The sequence below is a fragment of the Numenius arquata genome, chromosome 2 (assembly GCF_964106895.1).
Source record: "Numenius arquata chromosome 2, bNumArq3.hap1.1, whole genome shotgun sequence".
Lineage (NCBI taxonomy): Eukaryota > Metazoa > Chordata > Aves > Charadriiformes > Scolopacidae > Numenius > Numenius arquata.
The window spans coordinates 47,203,081-47,230,842 of NC_133577.1; the positions used below are offsets into that span (position 1 = coordinate 47,203,081).

At 40.2% G+C, this 27,762-nt stretch overlaps 1 protein-coding gene across 2 annotated transcripts in view; it reads left to right on the plus strand.

Moving 5' to 3' along the window:
- The first annotated feature begins 572 nt into the window (after nt 1–572).
- The window catches only part of CNIH3 (cornichon family AMPA receptor auxiliary protein 3), a 45,403-nt gene continuing 18,213 nt past the window's right edge, over nt 573–27,762 (plus strand). The window contains exons 1-2 of one of the 2 annotated variants that reach the window (XM_074168394.1): nt 573–745; nt 27,198–27,266. In XM_074168394.1, the coding sequence (XP_074024495.1) occupies nt 665–745; nt 27,198–27,266 (150 nt within the window). In that variant the 5' untranslated portion in view covers nt 573–664. The remainder of the gene's footprint in view (nt 746–27,197; nt 27,267–27,762) is intronic. The other variant, XM_074168395.1, reaches the window with a different exon arrangement.

The following is a 27,762-nucleotide window of genomic DNA, read 5'->3' on the forward strand; positions in this document are numbered from 1 at the left end:
CAGTCCTCCTCCCCCATCTGCCCTTACTTCCCCACAACCAGATTCACCTGATCCTAAAAGGAAAAACAAACACAAAACCAACGCAAAACACACAAAAAAAAACCCACCAAAACTACTTCAAGTTTAGGTATATATTTATCTTTCTCAGGATTTGCCCTGAACTGATCCCAGCCTATGCCCAGGATCTCACACCGTCGCCACAGGACTTCAGTCAGAAACAGGGGGCCCCTTCCTCTCACGTTGTCGCGATAGGACTTCAGTCAGAAACAGGGGGCCCCTTCCTCTCACGTTGTCGCGATAGGACTTCAGCCAGACACAAACGGCCCCTGAGGCCCCCGCCGCGCAGCCGCCCACCCCCGCGGAGGGGCCCCGCCCCTGGGGGGCGCCCTGCCCTGCCGGCGGGGCCGCCCACCGCCGCGCCTCGGCGGGGAGGGGACGGCGGCGGGGCTGGGGCTGGCCCAGCCCCCCCGCCCCGAGTCTGACGGCGCTGCGGGGGTCGGGACGGGACGGGCTCGGCGGAGGGAAGGGAGGGGAGAGGATGTGAGAGGACCTGCCTGTCCGGGCTCGGCTCTGCCTGTGTGTGGTTCTCCCCGCCGGGACTCCCCATCGCCCGCCGGGACTCCCCGCATCCCTCCCCAGCGGGAGCGGGGGGCTATCCCCCGCCATGGCCTTCACTTTCGCCGCCTTTTGCTACATGCTGTCACTGGTCCTCTGCGCCGCCCTCATCTTCTTCGCCATCTGGCATGTGAGTACCCTGATCCCCTACCGCGGCCCCTCCGCGGCTCGCGGCGACCGTTAAAAACCGTTGGGCACCGTTGGGGGGTGAATCATGTCGTGAGGGGAGAGGGGCGGCAGGACGGGCTGGGGTGCTGAGGCGAAGCCCCCGCTGGCGGCGTCCCGGGACAGGACAGACAGACGGCGCCGTGAAACCTCTACCTGGGTGATTTTTATTTATTAAATAAGGCTTGCAGCCTGGCTGCTGCCCCGGCTGTGTGCCTGTGGGGACCTCCCAGGGCTGCTGGCTTCGGCTGAGGTAAAAGGTGCTCATCGCTGAGGTAAAAATCTTTGGGGTAGGGACATGAGATCTTCGAGGTAGGGAAAAACTGGTTTTTTTCTTGCCCGAGAATAGAGGATTGTGAGGGAGAAGCCGTTCCCGTACCCGATAAAGCAGTTAGGGTGTTTTTCCTTCCATAATTACTACGTTCATAACTTTTTCCACAGCCGGATTATAATGTGAAACGTTCCTCCACCCTTCTGATGCATGAACTGGATGTTTTGAGTCCAGCTTCATTAATTTCCCTCAGAAGTAGTGGGTTTTGTACCTTAGCATACACGAGGTGACTGGGGTTAGACGTAAGCATGTGACTTAGAAGGTGCTTATTTCTGCGATGGTGAAATTATCCTCATGCATAATTTGCAGTTCTTTTTAACCGGTTATGTATTTTGGAGTTATTTACACTGTGCGTGTGCTACACAAATAACTTCATGCCATAAACGTTCAGTATGTAACAGGGTAAGGTGAAAAAGAGAGGAAATCTCATGAGTGCCGCTACAGATAGCTGATGGAGTAAAATTCAAAAAACCCCCAAACGACTCCTTTGACTGACAAGCAGGGGAGGTACAGAATTTATTCTTACTGAAACGAGAGTAAAGATGCTAGCCTAGTTTTATGTAGGCATATTGGAAGTATGAAACAGATCACTCTGTTGTGAGAATTCTTTGAAATCTGATTGTTCTGAACTGTTAATGGTGCAGTTGCAAGTTTTTTCTTATGAATAAAACCACAAAAGTGTGATGGTTACCACTGTCCAATGCTGTAGTGATGCCAAGTAATGCAAGGCTGAAATGGGTCTCTAGCAGTCAGCTACAGCACTTCTGTTCTCTGAAAAAAGGACTAGAAAAATTTAGATGATGACTTATGTTTTCTGCCCTCCTTTCCCCCAAACCTTTAGGTCCCTAAAAGTGTAAATTCTACAGCTTCTTCAAAGGATTAAAAGTGTATTCTACTCTGAATCTCTTGCTACAATTTAAATGGTTATTTCCTTCATTGCCATCACAATTTTAATAATTTTTAAATATATTTGATGTCTGTTACTATGTTTTACCAGTCATCTTTTTCCTGGGCTGAAATTGTTGTCTGAAGACATACAGTACTTCTAGCAAATGGGGAAAATTATTCTTCAATAAATCAGAGCAGTTATTGCAAATTTACTCTTAGTGAGACACTTTTCAGCTTTCAGTCTGTACACTTACGGAGAGCAATCCATTAGTTCTAGAGCTCCGTAAGAGGCAACTAAGAAAGGAAGCCTTTTGTCGATACTCTTATATTTATGGTGCGTATTTCTCATGTCTGTTGAAAAAATGTTGAGGAATTGAAATTGAAAATGGCTGGAAATGCTTATCTATTGTAATAGAGCAAGAATTGGTACCCTCTTTTCTTATAAATAGATAATAAGTCTGTTAAAATACATGGTTTGCAAAGGTCATAGAATAACAGATTTGACACCCTGCCAGAATAAACTTTTGAGCTTATACAAAACAGAAGGATTTTTGTTATCCTTTCTATAAGAACTGTTATAATCTGGTTTCTTATTTCTTCTAAAATGTGGTATAACGTGCAGCTTAAATATTGAGCCATAGGAGTTTCTTTTACCTCAAATACCTCATTGTGAAAATTTTCCCAAGAAACAAAACTCCTACTCCTTCTCTGTGACCTGATTTTGTTCATTGAAATATAGTTGTAAGGGATAGTAGACATATTTAATATTTAATAAGGGTAGTGGAGGTTTTTAATAATTATATTTTCCTGTTAAAGTGCTTTTTAAGTGTTTTGTTGTTTGCTTGTTTGTTTTTTAAAAAAAAAAACCACATTTGGTTACCAAGAGTAAGTTCTTGATTAATCTGAGCAACCCATCACTTTCAAAGATTTCTGAGGTTCTAAGACTGAACAAGAACTTTAAATTTTGTAAATTATTTCAAAGGACAGGAAAGAATGGTAGCATTTGGACTTCATATTGTTCTAGCCTGAAGCTGGCTGAGGTTTTGGCAGTTACCTGGAATGATTTAACAGTGGATCAAATAAAATCTCATTTCCTTCCTGCTGGGAAGTCAGTTGAATTATAATTTTCATTAGTATTGATGTAATAGGTTCAAGAAAAACTGCAAAACCAAAACAAAAGAAGAGGGTAAAACGAGAATTTTTATTTTTGGAAACTGTGTTTCTGATGCCTTTCCTCTAAGAAGTTAAATGTTCTCTATACATTCCTGTGCTCTGTACTACCTGGGGGCAGACAGAATGAAGCTAGTCAGAATATCTTAAAGGAATTGTAAGTAAAATACAGTAACTCCTTCACACATCTGGAACATGTAATACTTTATTTTTTTTTCTACCTCCATGTAATCTCTCATATAGGTTGTCAGTGGTGTCTGTCATGGAAAAAAAAACCCAAAACAAAAACCAAATTGGATACTATCAGTAACATTTGTTTAAGCTATGCACAAGATTTATAGAATCACAGAATGGCTTGGATTGGAAGGGACCTTAAAGACTATCAAGTTCCAACCCCCCTGCCATGGGCAGGGACACCTCCCACTAGACTAGGTTGCTCAAAGCCCCATCCAGCCTGGCCTTGAACACCTCCAGGGATGGGGCATCCACAGCTTCTCTGGGCAACCTGTTCCAGTGCCTCACCACCTTCACATGAAAGAATTTCTTCTTAATATCAAATGTAAATCTCCCCTCTTTCAGTTTAAAACATTCCCTTTCATCCTATCGCTGCACTCCCTGATCAAGAGTCCCTCCCCATCCCTCCTGTAGTCCCCCTTCAGTTACTGGAAGGCCATTATAAGGTCTCCTTGTAGCCTTCTCTTCTCCAGGCTCAACCCCCCCAACTCTCTCAGCCTGTCTTCACAGCAGAGGGGCTCCAGTCCTTTGACCATCTTCGTGGCCTCCTCCGGACCAGTTCCAACAGGGTCCTTCCATGTCCTTTCTGTGCTGAGGACTCCAGAGCTGGACACAGTACTCCAGGTGGGGTCTCATCAGAGCGGAGCAGAAGGGCAGAACCGCCTCCCTTGCCCTGCTGGCCATGCTGCTTTTGATGCAGCCCAGGATGCGGTTGGCTTTCTGGTCTTATCTTAATGTATTATTGCTGGAATTTCACTCATACATATTAAATGAAAGAAGAGGGCTGAAAAATCAAAATCTCCATGTACTACCTAGTACCAATACCAGTTTATGTTGTATGGGAATTGTTTAAGCATTTAGGTTGTTCAGTGACCACGTGACCTCTATATGTAATGACACAATATTAGAAACATAATGTAGAAATGGGTGTTTTTGTGCCACTGTTGTGGAAAACTACTAAAGAATTTAGTTGAGGATGATGACCTTTCTACTTGATTTCTTCAAAGCAGCCTCTGGAATTTAATAAAACCTTACATTCCCATTGTAGAACTATACAGGATTCTTCAAACAACTCTTTCGGTGTTCAGAGTAAACTTTATGTAACACTACGACTTTCAAAACAACTACTACTACTACTTTATGTGACACTATGACTTTCAAAATTCAGGAAAACTTTTCCACCTGAGGCACATATTACAGAATATGTTACAGGTACAATACAGATACATTATTTTCAGCTAGTATAAAATGGCACAAGATAAAATGATTCACTGGGATCTCCTAATGGATTGCTTGTTTTTAATCTCAACTGTCCAGGCACTGGTATATATCAATAATAAAAAAAATTAAAAGGTTAAAATTAGTGTACAGTTTAGCATAGAAGGCAACATTTGGATAGAAACACATCATTTTAATTCTTTGAAGTTTAAAGCAATCCAAACAAGTTAGCTTTCACAGAGTAAATGCATATAGTGTACAGCCAACTACATGTATGCAAGAAAAATAGAATAGCCTAGAACCTTTCCCTGTGTTTGAATTCTTGTAAGTATAGAGCTTGGTAAAGTTGGTTATGTTTGAAGCCACAGTAGCCAAATGTGTAACAGCCAAATTGGACTGTCTTCAAATGGAGTTAGAGAACGTCAAAATGTTGAGTGAATGTCTTGTGGGACAAAAAAGTAGTGTAGAGATATCTCAGTCCAGTTGATTTGAGTATATGCTGCTTGTGAGTCTTGTTGCAGCAATGCAGTTATGCTAGTGCTTTCGGTGCTTTACCAGCTGAGGTGTCATTTAAATGTGTTTTGGCCAAGGTGTCTTCTCATCTGGACCAATGCTACTGAGCATATTTTGGGGGGATTATGTGATACAACTAACAGCAGGATTTGGTCTACTAACTGCATAATTTTATATCCTCATCTGATCATGTTGTAAGCTCAAGAACAGAGTAAATGCTTGTCTTACTAATGATCTCAGGCACTTTGTTTTGCTGTCCTCAGCTCTTGTTAGTCTTTAGAAACACCTTTTTACCGAACAGCTTTACTCCCATTCCTAAACTACCTTGAACTAAGATTTAGCTTCCTGTCAACATTTCTCTGAGCTATGTCAAGTCTGAAGTCCCAACAAGACTTGACATACCACATTCATTTCTAGTGTAGCTGCACTGAGTTGTGTCTGAAGTGAAGTTGACCGAAGCTGACCAAATTGTGGTTTATTTGGCATCTCTTAAAATGTGACATACTTGTGTAAAGTCCTGCAGCATTATTATTCTCTTCAAATATATTGGTTTTGGGTAAGTCCAATTCCTTCCTTCTTTTAATATTTTAGGATGAAATTACCTGCTTTGAGACTTGTTGTTTTTAGGAAAGCTTTAAGAAAAGAGCTTTTCAAAGTGCTCTATTTTTTAATACTACAGTAAGACAATTAATAAATGCCAAGACTGTTACTGTTTAAAAAAAGAATTTCTGTGGTGGACCATCTCTGGTTGAACTCGTACCAGGATATCTTTGAATGAATGCAACTGCTTCAGAACCAGTAGTACCTAAAGATTGTCAGAAAGTATTAGGAGTATCATGCCAGTGAAAAAATGAATGGTGCCTGCCTGAGAAGTTGTACCAAATTTGGTGGACTTTTGCATTATTCTGATATAAATGTGAATTCAAATTAATCTGGGAACAACTCTGTGGTATGGCAAGTCATGTGCACTGAAATTTGTGACAATTACTTAAACCAAGCATAAGAAGAATAAAGCAGCAGACCTTTTTTGGGTTTGCATTTTGGTTTTTTTCCCCATATTTTTCTTTCGAAGTGTGAGGATAGCATTGATCCTGATAAACTACTTTAATATGACCTTGGCCTGACTTAGCTATTACAAGTTCACAGGTATACTTAAAAACAGTGAGAGGCAGTGACTGAACAGAGTAATATAGGCTAAGATTGACTTTTAGTATTAAAATGAAGCATCCTTTTTTGCAAATACCAGTAAAAGAAGCCCTTGGAATCTGTATTCAGTGCTGTTCCTGTATTGGCTTTGGGTGTTATGTTTAGCAGACAATTATGCCTTGTTTTCTCATTTACTAAGCATGGGTAATAGAAGTGATCTCCAAGTATTGCATGTTGTCCCTAAAATGCCTTTACTTTCTAACAGAAAATGCTATGTACATGTAAGATGTTGCCACTTCTGTTATTTGTCTGTATTGGTGATGTGGATTGTATTTTATTAGTACTCGAGATGCAGTAGTTCAGGTAAAAAATTCGAAAGCTCTCCAAGAGTTACGTATGGGGAATTTGGTGAGTATTCGGTATCTGACTCAGGCCTCCTGATAAAATTCCTAGCCTCATTTTTGATAAGTTGTACAACCTTAATTTTAAAGATACATAAAAAGTTCACAAGAGAATCATTTAAAGCTTGGGTTGATAGCAAATTCAGTTGAGCAAAGCATTTCCATCACAAACTAAATGCTGGCCTATCAGTGTTCTCTGTGTATCGGTGTCTTATTTTTTTGTAACCTTGGTTTGGAGGATAGATAGCTCCCTTACCTGAAACCAGGAAAGAGATCCATGAGCTCTCTTGAACCTGTGCTTCTCTTCAGTAAATGCTGCTAGTCATCTCAATTTAACCTCTTTACAGTGCTTTCTAGAGCCTGTCTTGAAAAGAAAGAAATTTCCTTACAGGTTTGTGGTCAAGCTTGAATTTTCTTTCAGATACTGAAGTTCAGTGCTGTCCTTTAATGAGTCATTAATTCAGTTCTCTGAGAATATTGGATAATTATGTGATTAAAATAAAGTCAGATTAAGATTTTATGAACAGCAGCAGAAATACTGTTGCTGTATGTTATACATATTTCTTGAAGACATTTTTTCTTCTCTAAGCGGCTAAGCACGTTGTCCCTGAAGGTTTCATAGTCATGACAGTTTAAGGAATGAGTCTGATATTTCCACTCTTATTAAAAAGACAGAGCAAAACTAGATTGGTCTGGCTATAACATAGCTTGACAGTTCCCTTACAACTTTTCTTTCAGAACTTTGTCACATTAATGCTGACAGACAGATATTAGGCCAGGCAGCACAGGCTGTGGAGCAAAGTATATTTTATATATTGGAAAATATGTATATTTCAGTTTAGTTACCTTGTCATGCTTAAATAATAATTAAAAAATCATAGAAGTCTTCGGGCTCTACCACAGACTTAAATGCTGTGGAAAGATTAAATTGGATCTCTGTGTATGCTCGAACTGTCATGATGAGATTTATTTGGAGAAAGGTTTTAGATTGTGAGTGGTTGCCACCGGCTGTAATTCCAGATGCTTTACAAGTCCCAGTGACTCCATTATCTGTGTAAAATAAATTACTCTGTGGAGTCTCGTGCCTCCCACAAAAATATGCAAAGACCTATTTAAACGTTACTTGGTTGTCACATATCCAATATTTTTAGGTCTTCAGATTAGTTGGAAAATCTGCTTACTAAAGGGATTTTATGTCCAAATTGGTAAATAATGTATTTTTAGTGCTTTTTTTAAACTTCTATGCTTGTTAATAAGGAAAGCAATATAGCTGTCATATTTTATTAGACTGCTGAGTATAACCCTCAGATTGAGTCTGAGGCAGGAGGTTATAGCTCCTATTATATGTATTTGTTTGTTCAGCCACCACATGCTACATTAAATCATGGTTAAAGTATTGAATTCAACCCACAGACCTCTGGCTTAGTTGATTCCCCTCACCCCAACATAAATATCCTTTTATCAAAATGTTTTTCAGAAAGAGGAAGAAGGTAAGCAGAGAATAAGAATGTTCTCCTTACAGATACTAGACCTCTTTTTTGACCTGTTCCTCTTCGTCAGTGCTTATAACCACCTATAAGCGGTGTTGCTGCTAACAGCTGGAGGTGGTTCTATCGGGCAATGAAACTAGGTCTCACTTTAGTTATATGCTGGGGGTACCTAGAGACTTATTCTGCTGGAGTTGGTGGTTTGGAAAACACTTCCATTTTCTGTGGGAGCAAAGTATATTTCCTGTATGAAACAGGTAAGAATTACTGTTATTTCCACTCTTCAAAGAAGAGTTAGTCACTTAAAGTCACAGGACAGAGTCAGCTGATGAGGTAAAGGTAGAAGAATGTCAAATACTACTTGTTTTACTAGATCAACATCCGGTGTTTCACAGTTGGAAATTCCACTGGAATTCCACCAAAAAAATTCAATTTGTGACCATGATGCTGTGCAGAATGCAAGATGCAATTTTATTGACAAAATGTTCCTATGTTCCTTGATAATAATTACAACTTCAGAAATATCCAGTTCCTGTTAAAAGAAATAATAAAAGGTTTTCAGGATTTTGATTGGAAGGGACCTAGGAAGTCATCTAGTCAAATCTCTTCTTCCAGGCGAACCTAATTTCAAAGTGAGGCCAGGTTGCTTAGGGCCTTGTCCAGATGACTTATGAACTCTCCCTGGATGGAGAGTCCACACCCTCTTTGGGAACCTGTTCCAGTACTTCACTCCTCTCACAGCTGGAGTTCTGTGGGTGCAACTTTTGACTTTTGTCTCTTGTCCTTTTGGTGCATGCCCCTGAGAAAACCTTTGTGCTGGCTTCTGTCTAACCTGTCCCAGGAAACTGAACACAGTAATTACATCCTGCCGTAGCTAAACCCACTTCCCTCAGTCTCTCCTTGTATGTCGTATGCTCCAAACTTCTTTTTTTCCACCAGAATGGCCAGGTCCTTTTCTGCTGTGTTGCTCCCAGGCATGTAGTATTGCGTGTGGATAATCTGTCCCAGCTGCAGGGCTTTGCCCTTGTCTTGGTTGACCATCATGAGGCTCTCACCGGCCAATTCCTCCAGTTTATCAAGACTTGCTCCAGTATTGATACTTGAGGAACTCCACTCCTAACTGAGCCTCTGTCAGACTTCAAACCAGTGGCCACTACCCTTTCAGTTTGATGGTACAGCCAGTTTTTCACCTTGTAGTCTGCCCATCCTGTCCCCCCAGTTTGAGTACAGAACTTTTCTGCTGGGAACACAGCATCTTCCTCTTTCCTAGTGTTTCATTGTGTGCCCAGGAAAATTTAGAGGGGCATCAGTACACTTTGTGAAGGCAGGACGAGAGTCCATATTTTTCTCCACTTGAAAAAGTATTAGTATATAAAGCAAGGTTTTATTTTAGGCATGTCATTGTGAAAAGTTACATTAGAAGGCACTGAAAAATCACAAAACATTTACAGTAGAAGTAGGTTTTCTCAGCAAGATACTGCAGGAGTGCTGAACTTGCAGCTCCGGTTTCAATAATGTCAGCACATGAAGCAGAGCATAAGGGAGATGAAGAAATGGTGCTTTCATTGAGTTGTCCCACTGCTTCTAACTCCTCACCAATGCAATAGGTCATGAAAAACCTTTGGGCTGGTTTTGGGTCCTTTTGTAGTTCTATGTTTGTGCGGGTCATGTCACATCCTAGCTATCAGAGATAGATTTTTTTTTTTTAAAATTATTTTATTTTTATTATTATTATTTTTTTCCTTTTTTAAATTCAGCTGGAAGTCTAAGCTAAGCACATCACTGGAGGAACCAAAGTTTAAAAATAATGATACCTATGGTAAAATGGTTAGAATCAGTAAGTTGTAGTCCTTGCAATTCTCTGATAAGAGATACTATGAAAGTGCCAGGCGTTGTTGATACCAGCACCATTTTTTTAATAGAATGACATTTGATTTTTGAATGCATTTAAATGCCAACCATCTTCATGCTGTGAGTCACTATTTCAAGTGTTTGATTGTTTAGTCAGTCTTCTGTTGCATTATTATTTTATTGCATTATGAATTCTGGCTAAATAGTTCACATTGTATCACCATCTAAGTATAAACTGCCTCGTACATTTACAGAATGGGCATTTATTAGCAAGCGTAATGAGGGCCCCACTGAGATCAATTTGACTGTGTGAGCTTCAGAGTTGTTCCTCCCTCAGTATTATGTAAACACTATGAGCAGATCCTCTAGAAAATTGATTTGATGATCACTTAAATGCCAGGCCTGTTTGGAGCTATGCTGAAATGTATCCTTAGCCTTAACCATGCTCCTGTAATTAAACTAAGGAGTTTCATAAGAACGTATGTGAACAGATGAGGATGCTTTTTGGGCTGCTGTTATTTTACCCCCAACATTTGATCATTTTTTACAGGCTGCAGTATCCTTTGCCCTATTTCTGCAGCTGCATTGCTGCTGTGTTGCTTCACCTTGCCTTATCTCTGCAAACATGGCTGTGTGGCTGATGGCTGTTTTGTTTATGTGTGTGTGTCGTGACCTTGGAGGAGTTTCCTCCCAGTTCTGCCTGGCTTCTTTTTGAGAAAGAAAGAAAACTTGGGAAGATCTTGAGTCTGGTCATCCCTGCCTGATGCCTGTGTTAGAAGAGCCCCTGTTCCCTTGTCCTGCCTCTTGCTGGTCCAGCTGGGCTCCTGCCATGTTACTGGGAGGCAGGGAATGCACATGCGGCAGCATTTCCCAAAGTGGGCTCCTTTCCGAGGCAGCATTGGTAGGATCCTAATGTTGAGTGGGTAATAGGAAATAAAAAAGGTGTGGGAAGGGGTGGGGGAAATGGGACTGCGGGAGAGAAGAATTCAGAGAGAAAGACGTGAAGGAAAAAGCAAAGGAGAGAAAGAAAATACACGTATGAGTAAGGGCCCAACAAGAGGGAAGATTGAGAACACAGAATTCTTGTTTGGGAGACAGTTATTTGAGACTAAAAGGCTGACTGAATCCAGAAGGTATGGTTGAATTCAGGTGGTGGACATTTTTGGACAGCCTGTGCAATGAGTCTTCTGTGTGGGTATGGTGTAATGTGTGACATGCTTCAACAGATTTTTTTAGTGACAGAATCCAGATGCCCATATGTGTTCCCTGAATTTTGGTGAATGTGCATAAATCACTGCTGGTACGAATGGGGAACACAAGAGAGGGGAAAAGAAGGAGCAGCAGCAATGTGAAACCCATGAGGAAATGGAAGAGAACTCAATGTAAGGAGTATGTGAGGGAAAGGGAGGTATTACTTCTCCCAAGCCTATATCAGTGTAACAGAAATTAACAATGTCAAAATAATTTGTAACAGTATGTAGGAATCTTTAAAAGCTCAGAAGTAGAATAAATTGTGGTGTGGTGTTAAGATTGGAAACTTGCTTAGAGAAAGCACTAGCCAACTGGCCAGTTTGTCATCCATGACTTTTACTGATACTGAAAAAAAAAATCTTCTCTTTTGATCTCATTCTCTTGCTTCCTTCTTTGGACCAAATATTTTTTCTAGTTGTATCTATTCTGGTACATTTCCCCATCTGTTTACTACTCTTTCCCAGAATTTATTCTGCAGAAATACCCTGTTTGTTCCTAGTTTTGGGTTTATCAGCTTTGTGCTGTTAACTAATAGAAAAAGTGCTTCAGTTCATTTTGAGAATAATTTGTGAAGATGGAGCTTTGTGCCTTTAATGTGTCTGTGTCTTTCTCCTTGCATATCCTCCATACTGTAGGTTTGATGAGAAGGAAAAGACAAGTAGAAGTGTTGCATAGGAGCACACTGCATTTAAGGTGGGATAAATTGGAAATTATTTGTGATTTTGAGGAAAAACAAGGACAGGAGAATATACCCTCTCACATCTATAGGTATTCAGTTATATTGCCTCCAGCCAAAATTAGCCTATTGGTCCAATATGACCAGACTACCATCCTTCCTCCTCCCTTCCACATCTGGCCAGCCTTTTGTATTTGGTTTTGCACCAACTCATGTCTAGCCTGTTTCGTGTGGAAGAAGCTGTGTAGTGAAGAACTTGGCCTATTCAAGTAGAAGATCTACGGATCTGTAGCAATGAATTTGTGATACAGAGGTAGTGAGAAATAAAATCTCAGCTATTTCATTTTTTACTGTGCTTTCTTAGTTTGTATGGAGTTTAGGATAAAGAGAAGCAAAGCAAAGCAGTGCTCTCTTTTGCACTGAAAGCGGAGTTCCCCAGCAGCTCCTGGTTGTTTTCTTCTCACCCTGGTTGGTTGAGAGGTCTGCAAACCAGTTTGTCTGCACTAGCCATTACAATGGCCAGTATAGAATCAGAGCCACAAATCTGAGGTCAACACCTCAGCTGTAAAGCTTGGATCCAGGCTCCCATAATTTGCCCTTGACCCATTGAAGAGATCAAGACTAGGGGTAAAGCTTTGGCCTAAGTTTATACCTCTCCTTGTTCAATTTATCTGCAGATACTGTCTTTGTTTGCATCCTTTCCAGGACAGAAGAAGCTGGTGCAAGAGTCTGTATGACCTTGGCTAGGATGCCCTTTCTCAGCTTGCTGAATGTGTGGCTGTGATTGGGAATCCACCCTGTAACAGATTGTTTGCTTTTCAGGACAGTCCTGACCATCAGATCAAGTTAGTACCTAACTAACAAGCGACGGCATTCCTGATACGACATGTCAGTTGTTGTCACCGGTGCTCTATGGGTAACTCTTCTTGGGGTTTTGGTGCTGAACTGAAGAAATCAGGAGTGGTTAGATACTGAAATATTTAAAAGGTTTTGATCTTGTTATCTAAATGGAAAAACCTGTTTGTTTTAGAAAGAATCCAGATAAAATACTCCATTGCATGTAGGAGGAGGAGACCATATGCAGGGCAGAATATTGGCAGCATGTTTGTGACAAAAGTACCGGGAGTGTGGGAGATTTATACTAAGTTCCCTATTGCTGCAGAGATTCAACCTGTATTTCCTGTAGCCTGCAAAGGTGCATAGATGTGGGGCCTTTGGGGCTGGTGGGAAATGCTGTCAAATCCTCTGTAAGATTTTATTGGTAGAAGGAGAAGAGCACACGTACTAGCGTTTGGGAGTGCCAACTTCATGTCTGCTGACTTTGATTCGGACCCTGACATTGGCTTCACCATCAACCCACAGAGTCCTCAGCCACAGGTCTGGAGTCCTGCTAAGTGGAATGGTCTCACATTGTATAAAATTCTTACCCAGAGAAATAAGAGTAGGTCTCTTGCCTCTGTAATCACTTCAGTGAAATAAATATTTATGCATGGTAGCATGATACCAGCAATGGAACTGACACTGCTATCCATATTTTAAAAAAATGAGTAGCCTGATGATTCAGGTTCTCTTGTGAGAGACAGAAGACATGATTTGTTAAGTCAACTGAGGCAGAAGAATTGTTTCTGCCACACTGAATGTAATTAAACTTAAGTAATGCATCTCCATGTACATGCAAGCTTTTTTCTGTTCGGAACAACGTGGTGTAGTCACTAGTTTTGTTGCTAATTGAAAATGTGGGGGTTTTCTTAATATTGGTAACAACTGTTTGTGTTCCTTTAAAAAAAGGTGTTGAGAGGTGTGTCTGATTCACAGAATACTGCTACTTTCTGAACTGTTTCCCTGTGCTGGGTGTGGGGGGAGTTGTGTTTAAAAAAAAAAAGATAATTGTGACAACAAAATTATGAAATCCTTTGGGGCGGGAGGAAAGCATGGCAGTCTGGACTTACCTTAAAAATTCCTCCTCCGCTTGAGGTCTGTTTTGAAATGTGTTCTAGCTGCAGGGAGCAAAACTATTAGCCTATTTAGAAGCAGGCTCTGTACAGCTATATTAGCATCATCCCTCCTGCACAGCTCGCTTGCCTGTCTCCCTGCTCTTAATGAACTGCAGTTTATATGTGCACAGCTGATTTTTGCCTGGCTGGATTTCAGCTGGTCTAGACTGGAAGGCAGTGAGTGGGTATAAAGTTGTGGTACGAGCATAGGTAGTCTTTGAACTCTGTACTTGGGGAAGAGGTGGGACATTTGGCTCTCTCCTGAAGGAGAGAGTTGACATCTCTCACTTTCAGGATAACTGTGTCAGTGGTGAGCAAGTTAAATCTGTGTCCGGAATCCTGTTGTTAGCCAGTAAAACTGTTTCTCCTTGCAGTTGGGTGAAATTATTTTAAAGACCCCATTTCATAGCAGTTGTAGAAATCTGTCAATGGATCCTTGTCACAACTTCTGAGAATGTTGTGTTCACAACAAAATTTTGCAGCCTCCAAATGGTTTTGTCAAAACTAACAAGTGAATTCTTCACATTCAGAAGTCGCGTTGCTTTTTCAGGTTGTCTGCAATGTTGCAGTAATAACCAGTAACTCATGGAGATAGTAACTTCCCATTCAAAGCACTCAAAGCTCTGTATGGTACGGTTGAATTCCTGAAGATAAATTTCTGTCTTTTTCCCAACATGGGTGGAGTTTTTTGTTCTTGTACTAATAGGTGGACTGTTTCAGGTGACTGCCAAATAATTATTCTTTGCAGTTTCTACTGCACCTCTCTGCAGACTTGGAAGTCTGATTTGCCATAGCTGAACCAGTAATACTGCCTTTGTCCATCTGTATATTTTTTGTGTTGTTTTTTTATTTATTTTCAGTTTTTGTTTATGCAGGGGCATACAGTGGTGTAACTATACCAATGCAGACTGGTATGTTTGTGCACATGTACTCTTACCAATAGAGCCTTCCTCTATGGATTTTCATAAATATTTAATTATAGTAATATAATTATACCTCTACATTTCCATAGGAGAACCTTCTGAATCATGTTTGCAGAATGGAGATTATGCATTTTTAATTTTTCATATTGGAGTTTCTATTGGAAAAGTCTTAGGATCTGGCTTAAATTCTTGAGAGATTTCGAGAAGATTTTCATGACTGTTAAGGTAGTTTAAGCTTCCAGTTAGAGCCTAAAAAGTTTAAATTGTGTTGGCCTAAATGTAGCATCCTTTTACAGCCTAAAGAACTTCAATAAAACATGAAGACTAGATGCTCGGGTGTATGTTTGTGCAGCCCTGGAAGAAGCCACAAAAGATTTGTTTGCATTAGCAACACATTCAGATTTCTGCATGGAGAACTGTTTAATAGAGGCAGCATATAACATTCAAGTTAAGTAGAGCAAGGAAATGCCATGCAATTGTTAGTGTGAAATCTGACAAATAGAACAATTTCCTACCCTTGAGTGATTTAAAAGCATTTGCAGTCTTAATCCAAAAAGGCACTACTTAAAGCAATGCTCTGCTCTAGAGAAGAACAAAAGTACAATAATCAGACAGAAATGCAGAGTTTCGCTTCTCATATGTTACTAGTCTACTGACAGGATTCTTTGTTTTCCCTAACATTTTATATAGTTCAGCAATCCAGAAGCTTTTGTTCTTCTGCCGCTGATTCTGTAAATCATTTCATTTCTCTGAGCTTGTATAAAAAATGAAAGTGATATTTCCCTTGTATTTGTTAAGGCCTTCATTGCCTTGAAGAGTGTTCTGGTTTCAGATTTATAACTGCAAGGCATTGTTAGTTATTATTGTTTACTTTTATTAATATGTGGTGAATTAATAAGTGTAATATTCGGAAAAGTAAATACATTGGGGAGAGATAAGAGAAGAAAGGAATACCTTTCATCTCACTTTCCTTTCTGTGTTTTATTTGGCTGTAGTGTTAAGGTTCTCATAAAAACCATCATTTCAGATGTGCACTGGTTGGGGAAGCTACCGAGTTATGTGGGCAGGTACAATGAAAACCAAGATTTGAGCCTTTTTTTCTTTTTTAATAGGAGATGTTTAACAAAAGGAATAAAATATGACAAAAATGATAAAATTCTCTGGCTTTTGAGGCAGGTTGCCCGTCCATTCATGCAATTTTGAATTATCTTTCGAAGCAACTGCTGTCTATCATCCTGTAATAGAGGAGAGAAGAGCTCTTCATACTAACAGAAAGTTAGGATGGGTGATTTCCAAAAGAATTACACTTGACAATGCAAAGATCACTCCAAATTATTTTGCTTGCTTCATTGATCATGTAACTGCAACTTGGAGAGGGATTCAAGCCTCACTTTAAATATAATTAGGATGCAAATGTGTCCCAATATGGCAACTTGAAGTACCAGGCAGGTTTGTAGCTGAGATCATATGGAGAGAGGTAGAGAAATAATAAGTCATATGAGATAACACTGAGACATTGAGTGATACACCCATCTGGCTAATGGGAAAATGTGGTTACAAATATTAGAGCACTTGCTGGGTTTCAGAGATAAGCAGTTAAAAACAGGCAAATAAAGGGATCAGAGAAGGAACTTTGTCAAGGATAAGTGAGGATTAAAGGTTTATTCTTTGATACTAACATGCAACATGGAGTTGTGTATTTCACCTATTAGGATAAAATGTACATGTAAATTTACAAGATAAGTAATGTTTAAGCTGAATGATGGTTTTTGTCTTTCTGACTTTATCTAGTACTTTTTCAGGGCATGTACATTTTAAATTGCATGTATTTTGCTTGCTACAAAGAGACAGAGGTAGTGCATTGTTTGTGCATGTCATTGGGAGCTAAGACTGTATCCTGAAAGCTTGTGATGTGAACCAGGCAGTCAATATTTGTTGATGCTGTTAATAGCTTCCTTATCTGAAGTACAAACCCATATTTGGGCTACAGGGCTTTCTAACACCATTCTCCTGAATCTGAGCTGCTTTCTAAAGAAGGAGATTTTAGTCCCTTTGAGTTGTCTTTTCAAATAAGGGATATTGAAGTCCATAAATAGCAGTGGTGATATCTGCCAGTATGAAACTCCTTCCAGTTTCTAGATAATGTACTGAATTCCAGTACTAATTTGGAAGCTCCTGAGTGGAGGCAGTTCCTACACCTGCCATATATGAATTCCTGCAGCATGGCTTTGATGCAGGGGTGGAGAGGAGAGCAGTGTCAGGTCTCTCTGCTCAAACACTTCCTAATCAAACCAAAGCTATTAAAATGCAGCCATATGGGTAGTGGTGCAAGCGGCTTTTCTTATTTCTTTGGCCACAGCTTGACTGAGTAGATTTCTCCGTCTTCGGAGTTGTCTTCAGAGGAAATTCCTGGAAGACACCTCTTCCCTGGGATGCAGTTCTTTTTGGACTTGGTCCCTGCTTAGATCAGCAAGGGGAGACTGTGGTGTCCCCTCGGCCACAGAGAGCTGAGCCTTCTGGATGGCCAGGTGAGGCCTGAAAAAGGAACCTTATTTCACCATTTTTTTATTTCTCTGCCACTCATTTTTGTGCTGTCACATTATCTATGGCCCTTTCCTCATCTTCATAAGGATTTTCCTTTTACTCCCTACTGCTAGAAGTGACGGGTTAATAATGCAGGGATAATTTGTTACATATAACTTATGTATAAAGGCTCTTAAATTCGGCAAGAAAAGGGGTTTGGCATTTTCAGGTCAGGGATTGGTTAGATATAGTTTCTTTTGGCAGGTATCGATATAAAAGGCTCCAGACACCCAAGAGTTAATCCACTATTTTAGGAAGAAAATGAAGTAAAGATTTAGTGCCAGCATCATTTAGCTCTGTTATTAATTCACATACAAGGGCTATAATGCATAAGATTTGTGTGTGTATGTGTGGGTTTGTATGAATGTCAATTAGCATGAGCTGGGATGGAGTTTCTGCTGAATTGAAGACAAATTGTTTTGGAGTTGTGCCAATTTGGATGCAAGTTCCCGCAAAATAAAACTTTCTCATTTTACTAAGTAGCTGTGGTAATGAAGCAGTCTTGGCAGTGATAGACTTGGTTTGTGTTATCTCTGAACAAATTTAGAAGTTAGGAGAAGGCTCCCAACTTTCACAGCAGGTTTGTGCTGTGTTCCAAATGGAGCAGTGAAAAAGGAAATCATATGCCTCCTCTCTGTTTTAAAAATAAGGTCGGTGTTTTTACCACTTGGATCTTCTGGTGTGGTGTCTGCAGAGATTGGGGGCTGAAGCTGACCACCCAGGAAGTCCCATCCAGTTCTCTTTCCTGGATTCTGTTTTGATAATTAAGTGACAATAAATTAATAACATTTACTGGCATTACTGTTTCATTATAGGACAAACAAGAAATACTTTGATCTAGAAAGTAAGAGAAAATGTCAATCTCTACTAAGCAGTGTGTTTTCTTTAAAATAAATACAGTGAAGTATTGAACCTATGTCATATAATCTGGTTTTTAAAACCATAATGAATCCAAAGCAAAAATGTAGTGTTGGAACAAAATTTTGCTTTTTGTCTTAAATGTGGAAATTCTGTCAGAATCAGTTTATTGGAAATGTTGGAAAAACTTGTTCTTCTGACTCAGAGAAAATACGTTATTTTGAAAACTCTGATACGTACACCTAATCCTCCCCTTACTGTAAATGAGGATCTGATTGCTTGTGCTAGTTATCAAAATGCTAATGTGCAGGATCATTGGTAGCTATTCTTTCTGGATGAAATATGAGGCTAAAATAGACCTAAAACATTTCCTTGAAAGTTTGTATGTTTTTTTTACTTCCATGACTAGGTCAAACTGTAGCTTAAGTTTTACTTCTTGCTGCCTTAAATTTCTTCATTTCTTTCTCTGAACTGTTGACATAGTACAGAGCAACTGTATGCCCCCCAGCCCCTGAGCAACTAAATATTAGTGAATCTGTACCATAACACATTTTGGATCTCTGGTAAATTGAAGCAGTTTGTTTTATGAAGAACCAGTGAGTGCTTTATTGGAGATCTTTTTACACCCAAAAATATAGTCATTAGGGGCATGAGTGAGAACAGCGTTGTAAACTTGTAATATTGCACAGCTCCGATTTTAAAGGCAATACCTAGCTTGCTATAATACTGAATTTACTATAGTTACGATTGTAACCATAATGAGTAATTTTGTGCTCTTTCAGTGGGTCATAGATTGAATTTGTGAACCTGAACGTGAAGCAGCTCTGACGCTCCTTAGAAAACCTTCATGAGCTGTGTTAAATACAGATCCAATACTGGATACAGTCCACTAGTGTTAAGAACATAAGTGAGTAGCACCATAAACGCTGATCTTATTAAGTAAGTACAAAATAAGAATAAAAAAATTCCCTCTTTAAGAAGTAAAAAGCAGAGAGTTATACTGATCTGGAGTTTTTTCTGATGGATTTGAAAGTTAACCACAAGACTTAGAACAAAGATTGTTTCTCAGGTTCTTGTCAGCATATAGGGTGATGCTGTGCAGTGTTGGCCTCTGTTTAGCCTATTTCATTTCTTCTGAATTAACTTGAGTTAATGGTAACAGCCTACTTTGTCCCCTCTTCTGAAGACATAAAGTGACTTGTGAAGGGAATCTGGGAACTACTCATTTGCTGCATGTCTCCCTACTCCAAGTGTTTTAAAAAGTGAATCAGCTGATAACCCCTCTGTTACAAAGAAGTATGGATACAGTCTAAAAGCTTTGTGCATATTCTTAACTGAGCCTGTCCTTTCCATGAAGTTAATTTTCTGTTATAATAAGTGATAATTATATATAAGTGATAATTATAGAATGTTTATAAAGTGCATATGCACACATTCTGGATGTTTTCCCATCATGGTACCTCTATGTTTTTATTTAATGCCCTTTTTTAAGACGCTGCAGGTAGATGATAGAGTGCGACAGTAGGCTGTGGTTTTTGCAGCAGAAGTTCTGTCTTTTCTGCCTTCAGAGGCTGTGAAAGCTGTGCTGTGCAGCTCAGTGGCAATCAAGATGTTGTAGGAAGACATTTATTTATTACAATACAATAAGCTCTTGGTTTTAGGTCCTTAAAAACCCCAGGCCATCAGATGTTTAGTAAAAACAACTCAAGCACTGGGAAGTAAAAAAAAAAGATATTACCTGTCATAGCACAACCTGCATCCCATCCTTTTCCTGCACTAATGAACCAAAGTAGGCCAAATTACTCTCTGGTGTAGTCATGTATAGTTTAGTATTGTATAACAGGATTTGTTAGTATCACTAGCAGAATTTTTTCCCAGGGATTTGATTTCATTTTTTTTTCTCCTAGCTTAATATCAGAACTTTATGGTGTTCTTAAAAGAAGATTGTCAGGTTGGTTCAGACCTGATTTCAGTCTTCCGTGATGCTGTGAGTACTGAATTTAACAAAAAGTGGTCCTGGTGAGGGGGAGGAAGATAGTACTTAAAAAGCAGTTTAAATCTCACATCTACATTACCTGATGCATGGTATATGGTCAGAGACTATAACATTAATAAAATTATTCTGCAGATTACTAGGGCATTACAAAAATATTGAAAGGATTGTGACCAACAGCTGCTTAGGTTCAAATGGGTGTTCTCACTGGAGATGGCAGTGGAGGTGTCGACTCAGAGGAACCCTTACAAAGGGGAAGGGGTTTTCCTGGCTGCATTTACATTGCTTGGTAGCACGAACCTGATCAGTTCAACCAGAAGAGAAAGAGGGAAGAGGGACAACCGTCTTGAACATATGTTCACCAACCACATAGATAAATTTCTTGCTCAGATTCATTTCATAGAATGGTTTAGGTTGGAAGAGACCTTAAAGATCATCTTGTTCCAACCCCCCTGCCACTAGACCAGGTTGTTCAAAGCCCTATCCAACCTGGCCTTGAACACCTCCAGGGAAGGGGCATTTCATATCATGATAAAAATTGAGTAGCAAAAATTGTTCTCTCAATCTGTCACTTTGTTGATGTAACTCTTCTCTGCATATCTCTATGGGCACCCCGTACTCCATCGTGTCAAGAAAGTGACTTATATTACGTTTTGGGTCCTTTTGCATTTTTACCTGACTGACTGTCTCTCACACATTTTCTCTGTTTCTGCTCAACAAAATCCAAGAAAATAACTCCCCCAGCTTGCATCAGTATGGTTCAAACATGATAAACGTTCAGCACTATTTCCCAAACACAACAAATATGTCTATACAGCAGTTGATGGGCAGGCATGAAATTTAGGAGCTTAGCATGCACCTCAACCTGCCCACCTCCTGTCCATCAACTGACTTGCAGGCGGCCTCTGAACTGGCGGTATGGGTGCTGTGAAAGCTGTGTGTGAGAGTGGTAGGGTAGAGAAATTGTTTAAATAAACCATTAAAGACAGTTTCTTCAAGATGGGATTGTGGTACATTGACAGGGTGGTGGCAAGGAAGCATATGTTCAGTGTTACTGTTCTGTTCTGTAGTTAGTGTGGTTGTTACCAAGTTCTGGTTTATCTTAACTTTTCTGAGATGCCAATAAGCAATAATATTCAACTTCTTTGCTGTCACTGAATTCACACCCGCACCAACTCCACTACAATCCTAAAACATCATTCTCAATTAAAATATATTTCTGTAAGAGCTTAAGAGCTCAGTCATTAAAAAAAAAAAAAGCACCTTCCCTAAAAATGGGATATCATATATTCATTCCTATGATTAATAGGTGAAATTTTCAGTTCAATGGATGCATAAGCCTACGAAGAAAACAAAATTCAGGTTCAATCTTACGCAAATACTTCATTATTCAAAGCTGTTATTGTCTGGAGATGAGTACTGAGAGTGCAGGTAATGAAAAAAAATTTTATAAATATCATTGCAATTGTAGCTGTTCTGAAACATACATTGTCATCACAATCTCATCTGTTCAGTATGTGTTTAAACTGGGGCAAACTCCTTGCTGACTTACACTTGGAGTTACAAGATTTGCAGATGGTGTGAATCACCAGAGAGTGCGACCAGTATTTTTATAAACCTTTGGTTTTATTAGGTGGATAACACCCACAAGCACACTTCTCTCAACAGGAAAAAAGCACAGCTAGGGCAGCAGCAGAACAAGTTTCATGCAGTGTTTTGCCGTGTGGAATCACAGGGAAAATTTTCCAAGTCAGAAGGTAGTTCAATATCCATTGCCTATACAGTCCCTCAGTCCCTGGCCCTTTTCTGCAGTAATGATAAAAATTGTTGCTAAACGCGATGCTTCTTTTTTTTTTTTCCTGATACAGCTTTGCAAATAAACAGATAACTTTGGGGGTTTTTTTTCTTGGAGTTCCTAAATAAATACCAAATGGTCCTTATTCTCTTTCTATGAAGCTGTGTACAACATTAATATTTACTAATATATCTGTGTAAGATCAGTCTCTGGCATGTGTTTCCAGAATGCTCTCCGCTTAGCTCTCTGTTGAGCTTTGTGACCAGAGACTAGTCATTTTTCTTTGGAATGGTCTGGTTTTTGTGTCACCTTTGGAGAGATGGGGTCACTGATGTCCATATGTATGTGTGTTTTGTTGTCTTAATTGCCACCCTGGATCAAATTAGATTGGATAACTAAAAGATATGGAACGTTTTATAAAATACATTCATTTACAAAGGTGAAATGATGGCAGTTCATATGGTGAAGTGCCCTGACTGGGGTCTGTTACAGTGTTTGCCTCCACATGAACCGCTCTGTCAAGATGCTGATAATTGTGAAAATTTTGGAGGTGAAGCAGAGCTTGAGCGCTCCTGGATGCCGTCCCAGAGCATCCAGCAGCTCCTGTCGACTGATGTATGGGAAGCAGGTAGCTTGAAAATGTAAATTAAATGTAAATGGGCAGAAGATTGAGTATGGCCAGAACACTGCACCTCCTGCGGAAGTGTTGTGAAATACTTTGTGGAGGCAAGTAGTTAGTTATTTGGTTTTTGTAGGGGAAAAAGGCAACTCTGACCACACATGCTGTAGGGTGCTACTACGCAAGGCTAGTTATAATTGGAAGAGGAAGATGTTTCCTAATTAATTATTTAAACCACACTGCAGCACAACCCAGCATTATTCTTATTTTCACTAATACAAAATAATTTGTTGCATGGTTACGTAGTGTATTGTGAGCGACTGCAAATCATAAGAACCTACAGCTTTGTTTGCATCATTTCTCATTTACAGTTTTAGAATTAGGACACACAGCATTTTGAGATTAAAAAAAAGGAAAAAAAAAACCAAACACAAAAAAACCATGCCGCCCCCAAAAAACCCCCAAACTTTGGGAGTTTCTTTATATTCCTTCTAATTGTGAGCCTGCCTAATGTTACACTTTCAAGCTTTTCCTGTGACTGAGAAATAGGAATGTGCTTTTTCCATAAATTAAAATAGATATCATCATGTCATCACTGGATTTCTGTTCCTGAGGATTTAACAAAATATAAACTATTATGGAATTGTGATGAAATAAAATTCTAAGAGTTGAGGGGGATTTATTTCTGTCAGCCTCCTTCCACAGGGACCCTGAAACTTTTACCGCAGAAACTTTCCTCCAGTCCTGTGGGCTTGATACCAGACCTCAATCTGTTTCTTGTGGGTGTAGAAGGAATATGTCTTAGCATTGTCCCAAAACATTTGTCTGTGAGACTATTGTATTTACACTTACTGGTTCCACGAAAACAACGTACTTAATACTGTCAGGTTTCTTTCAGTGGAACATAATATAAAATAAATTGCGTGCCAGCAAATAGAGTAGGATTTTGACTACAGAGTTGGGAATGCTGGTAAAAGAAAAAAAAGAAAGCAAAAAATGAGGAAATCGAAATGGGTAGTATATTTGAGGCTAATATCTTTGCCGAACTGTCATTTAGAATTTCTTCAGCACTTACTGCATTAGTTAAGGTGAGCTCAACAGAGCCCTGCCTTAATGGCTCTGTTTTTCAGAGCGACCTAGTTCTTCTTCATCTAAACACACTTTAGGGTTCTCATCCCACCTCTGTGTTCAGTGGATCTTTAGAGGCTTTCCTAGACTTCTTGGAAGGGGGTCCATCGTATGATTTTAGTGTTCAGGTTCCTCGTGGTGTTGTCTCACACCAGTCTTTCCCCACAGCAGGAGCTGGATCTTGTGCTGGCTGTCACTTCGTGATTGTCACACGCCTGGTTGCTGTTACTGGCTACCAAGAGGAAGAGCACAGCACATTCACTCTGTGGGGTTTGTGGGGGTTTTTTTAAGGCAATTTAATCTCATTTCTGCATTTACAACAGAAGAAAAGCTGTTATATTATTAAAAACAGTTGTCGAAAAGCTTGTAACAGTTTTCTATCTTAAAGCTACATTTGTAAGTTTCAGTGCGGTGGCGCACTACTGATTTACGGGAGACGCCCAGGATCCTGAATTAAATCAGTAGCACAGGAATGAGTAGAGGCAGCTCACTTCCCTGTTTCAGGGCCAGCCTTTCCCTGTCTGTCGATGCTCTCAGTACTGATGTTTGATGTTGTTGCTGTTGTTGGATGTTGCCTACCTTGACTTCAGCAACGCTTTTGACACAGTCTCCCACAGCATCCTTATAGGTAAGCTTAGGAAGTGTGGATTAGAGGAATGGACAGTGAGATGGATTGAAAACTGGCTGAAAGACAGAGCTCAGAGGGTTGTTATTAGGGGCATAAAATCTAGTTGGAGGTCTGTAACAAGTGGAGTCCCCCAGGGGTCAGTACTGGGTCCCGTCCTCTTCAACATGTTCATCAATGACCTGGATGAGGGGATGGAGTGTACCCTCAGCAAGTTTGCTGACGATACAAAACTGGGAGGGGTCATTGACACAACGGAGGGCTGTGCTGCCATACAGTGAGACCTGGACAGGCTGAAGAGCTGGGCAGAGAGGAACCTGATGAACTTCAATAAAGCCAAGTGTAGGGTGCTGCACCTGGGGAGAAATAACCCCATGCACCAGTACAGGTTGGGGACTGACTTGCTGGAGAGCACCTCTGTGGAGAAGGACCTAGGAGTCGTGGTGGATAATAGGATGACCATGAGCCAGCAATGTGCCCTTGTGGCCAAGAAGGCCAATGGCATCCTGGGGTGCATCAAGAAGAGTGTGACCAGCAGGTCGAGGGAGGTTATCCTGCCCCTCTACTCTGCCTTGGTGAGGCCCCATCTGGAATACTGTGTCTAGTTCTGGGCTCCCCAGTTCAAGAAGGACAGGCAACTGCTGGAGAGGGTAGAGCAGAGGGCTACAAAGATGATGAGGGGCCTGGAGCATCTCCCTTACGAGGAGAGGCTGAGGCACTTGAGTCTTTTTAGTCTAGAGAAGAGAAGGCTGAGGGGGGATCTGATCAATGCTTATAAATACTTAAAGGGTGGGTGTCAAGAAGAGGGGGCCAGTCTTTTTTCAGTGGTGCCCAGGGACAGGACAAGAGGAAATGGGCACAAACTTGAATATAAGAAGTTCCATCTAAACATGAGGAGGAACTTCTTTCTTTTGAGGGTGGCAGAGCACTGGAATAGGCTCCCTAGGGAGGTGGTGGAGTCTCCTTCCCTGGAGACATTCAAAACCCACCTGGACACGTTCCTGCTCTGGGTGGACCTGCTCTGGCAGGGGGGGTTGGACTAGATGATCTCCAGAGGTCCCTTCCAACCCCATGTGATTCTGTGATACCCAATAACAAACAGAAATCTGTGCGTCCGATTCATGTGGTTGTTACCCTCTTAACAGTTGGCCCTGTTTGAGAATACGACAATCCGTTCAAGAAGTATTAAATATAGAGGTGTCGTGAGCCTTATTCTTCACAGTTGTACTCTGACCCTCTCACAGTTTCTGGTATTTGCTCTTTTACTTTAGTTTAAACAATCTGCTGCAGATCTAGTTCCTGACTTGTAGAGGTACTGCATCCATGGGGAGAAATGCTTCCCTTATAATCATGTTTTATAGTTCCCTTTGTGGTTTATTCTGGCACTTTGACTTGTCATAGTTGAATAAATTGAGTTCTGTAGAGTGCTCTTGTAAAATGCCACACTTTTGATTTTAAATGTGCCTCAGTGTGATGAATACAGCATTAGGGTGAGATGCGCAGTAGTGCCTGGATTTGTGGATTGTAGCTCTAGGTTTTGTTCTTAAGCCTCTCACCAGATTACTATATGAATCATGGATAGACCATTTTCAGCATTTCTCCTCTTGCATTCCATATCTGTAAAATTAACATGTTTTACCAATACAGCAGCTCTGTGTTGTCACCCAGTTGGTTACTTTTTGAACAGGTAGGCAGCAGGCATGCTGTAACATGCTATATGTTGCGCTCATATGCTAATTACCCAACTGCTACCTTGTACTTCCATCATCTTTTTCTTGAGAACAAATACTTTCCTAGCTTGTAAATTGACTAAAAAGGAATCATTGTTTTAACATCTATTTATGTGGTGCCTGTCATAGAGTGCTTTCATTCCTTGGATGAAGCAAGCAGAAGAAAAGCTATTACTACAATACAAACATAAAATAGACTTTAGAGCGTGCTTTGAGATCTTTGAATGAAATATGCTGGGGGTTATTACAGCTGTTTTCTTTCCAAGAAAACATTATCAATCATTATTGTTTTTATGGGCACTTTTATCTGCTGTACTTTTAAAGGAGGCAGTAGATCCCAGTGTGTCTCAATCCATCAGGTAATGGAGGAAACTAAAGGACATGAGTAAAAGATATCTCTCCATTAATGAGGTCTGAAGTAAGGTTCTAAAACCTTCCGGAATTTAGGAAGGGCATGTTTTGCTCTAGAGTGGTTTACCTTTTTAGGCGTTTGCTTGATAGTGAATAGCAGCTTAGTTGATATTAATTCGGAATTAATAGCTGAAGTAGGTTTAACAACTAATGAAAAGGTGCTGTTATATATGTATTAAACCTGGAATAGCATATCTGATGCATCTCTGTGTTTTAGGCAGCTTAATGACTTTTTTTCATCAAGTCTGGAGATGTTTTTGTTTGTGAAATAGTTTGATGTCATGTGGAAGTTTGAGAAAAGAATTCTAGCTGATAAGAGGGAGGAAGTCTGGAAAGCAACAATACTGAAAAGGCTTTAGATATGATTTTACAAAGTGACAGATTTATGGATTCTAGTTGTCATATATAAGAGTATTCCATGTCTTGTTTTAACTGGTTAGTTCCGAATGGAGCATGATGAGGAAGCTACTATCCCATATTTTCTCTGGAAGGGAGGATGGAAGGTTATGCAGCTAACTGGTCCCTAAAGGGAAAATAAGTGTTTGAATGAGCATTCATTACAATATTTGAAAAAAAAAAATATGTTTTTCAGATAATCGCCTTTGATGAACTTCGGACAGACTTCAAAAGCCCGATAGATCAGTGTAACCCAGTCCACGCAGTGAGTACCACCCATGCCTCGCTAAACAACAGCTACCAAGGAAAGGGAGATGCTGTGAGCTGCCAGTGAAAGTATGAGCGTGGAAACGAATGTAAAGTCCATTGTGAAGTCAACTGTAGTCTGCAACATTGATTTATTGGGCCAGTGTTAGGAAGCCAGATGGCCAGTCCTTATGCTAATAGTTTTCTTTTTTGCTGAGGGAGACAGGAAAATAATTTGGAAGTTCGAAAACTGAAGGATATATAATGTGATGCTAATGCTTTCTTTTTATCTTTTCATTCTGTGGCACAAGTTTTCCGTATTGAAATAATTTACTTTCTCTTCATTCAACTGTGGGATGACCACCTTCTCCCATGCTGTCTGATTCAATGAGTCAAAAGCTTGTAGGGATTTGATAAGAGGTGTGTTTCTAGCCCTCTCTATCCCATCGTGGGGATATAGATTCTCCTGTGCTTTAAGAGTGAATAACACATTCTGCTGCATCTGCTATGGAAAA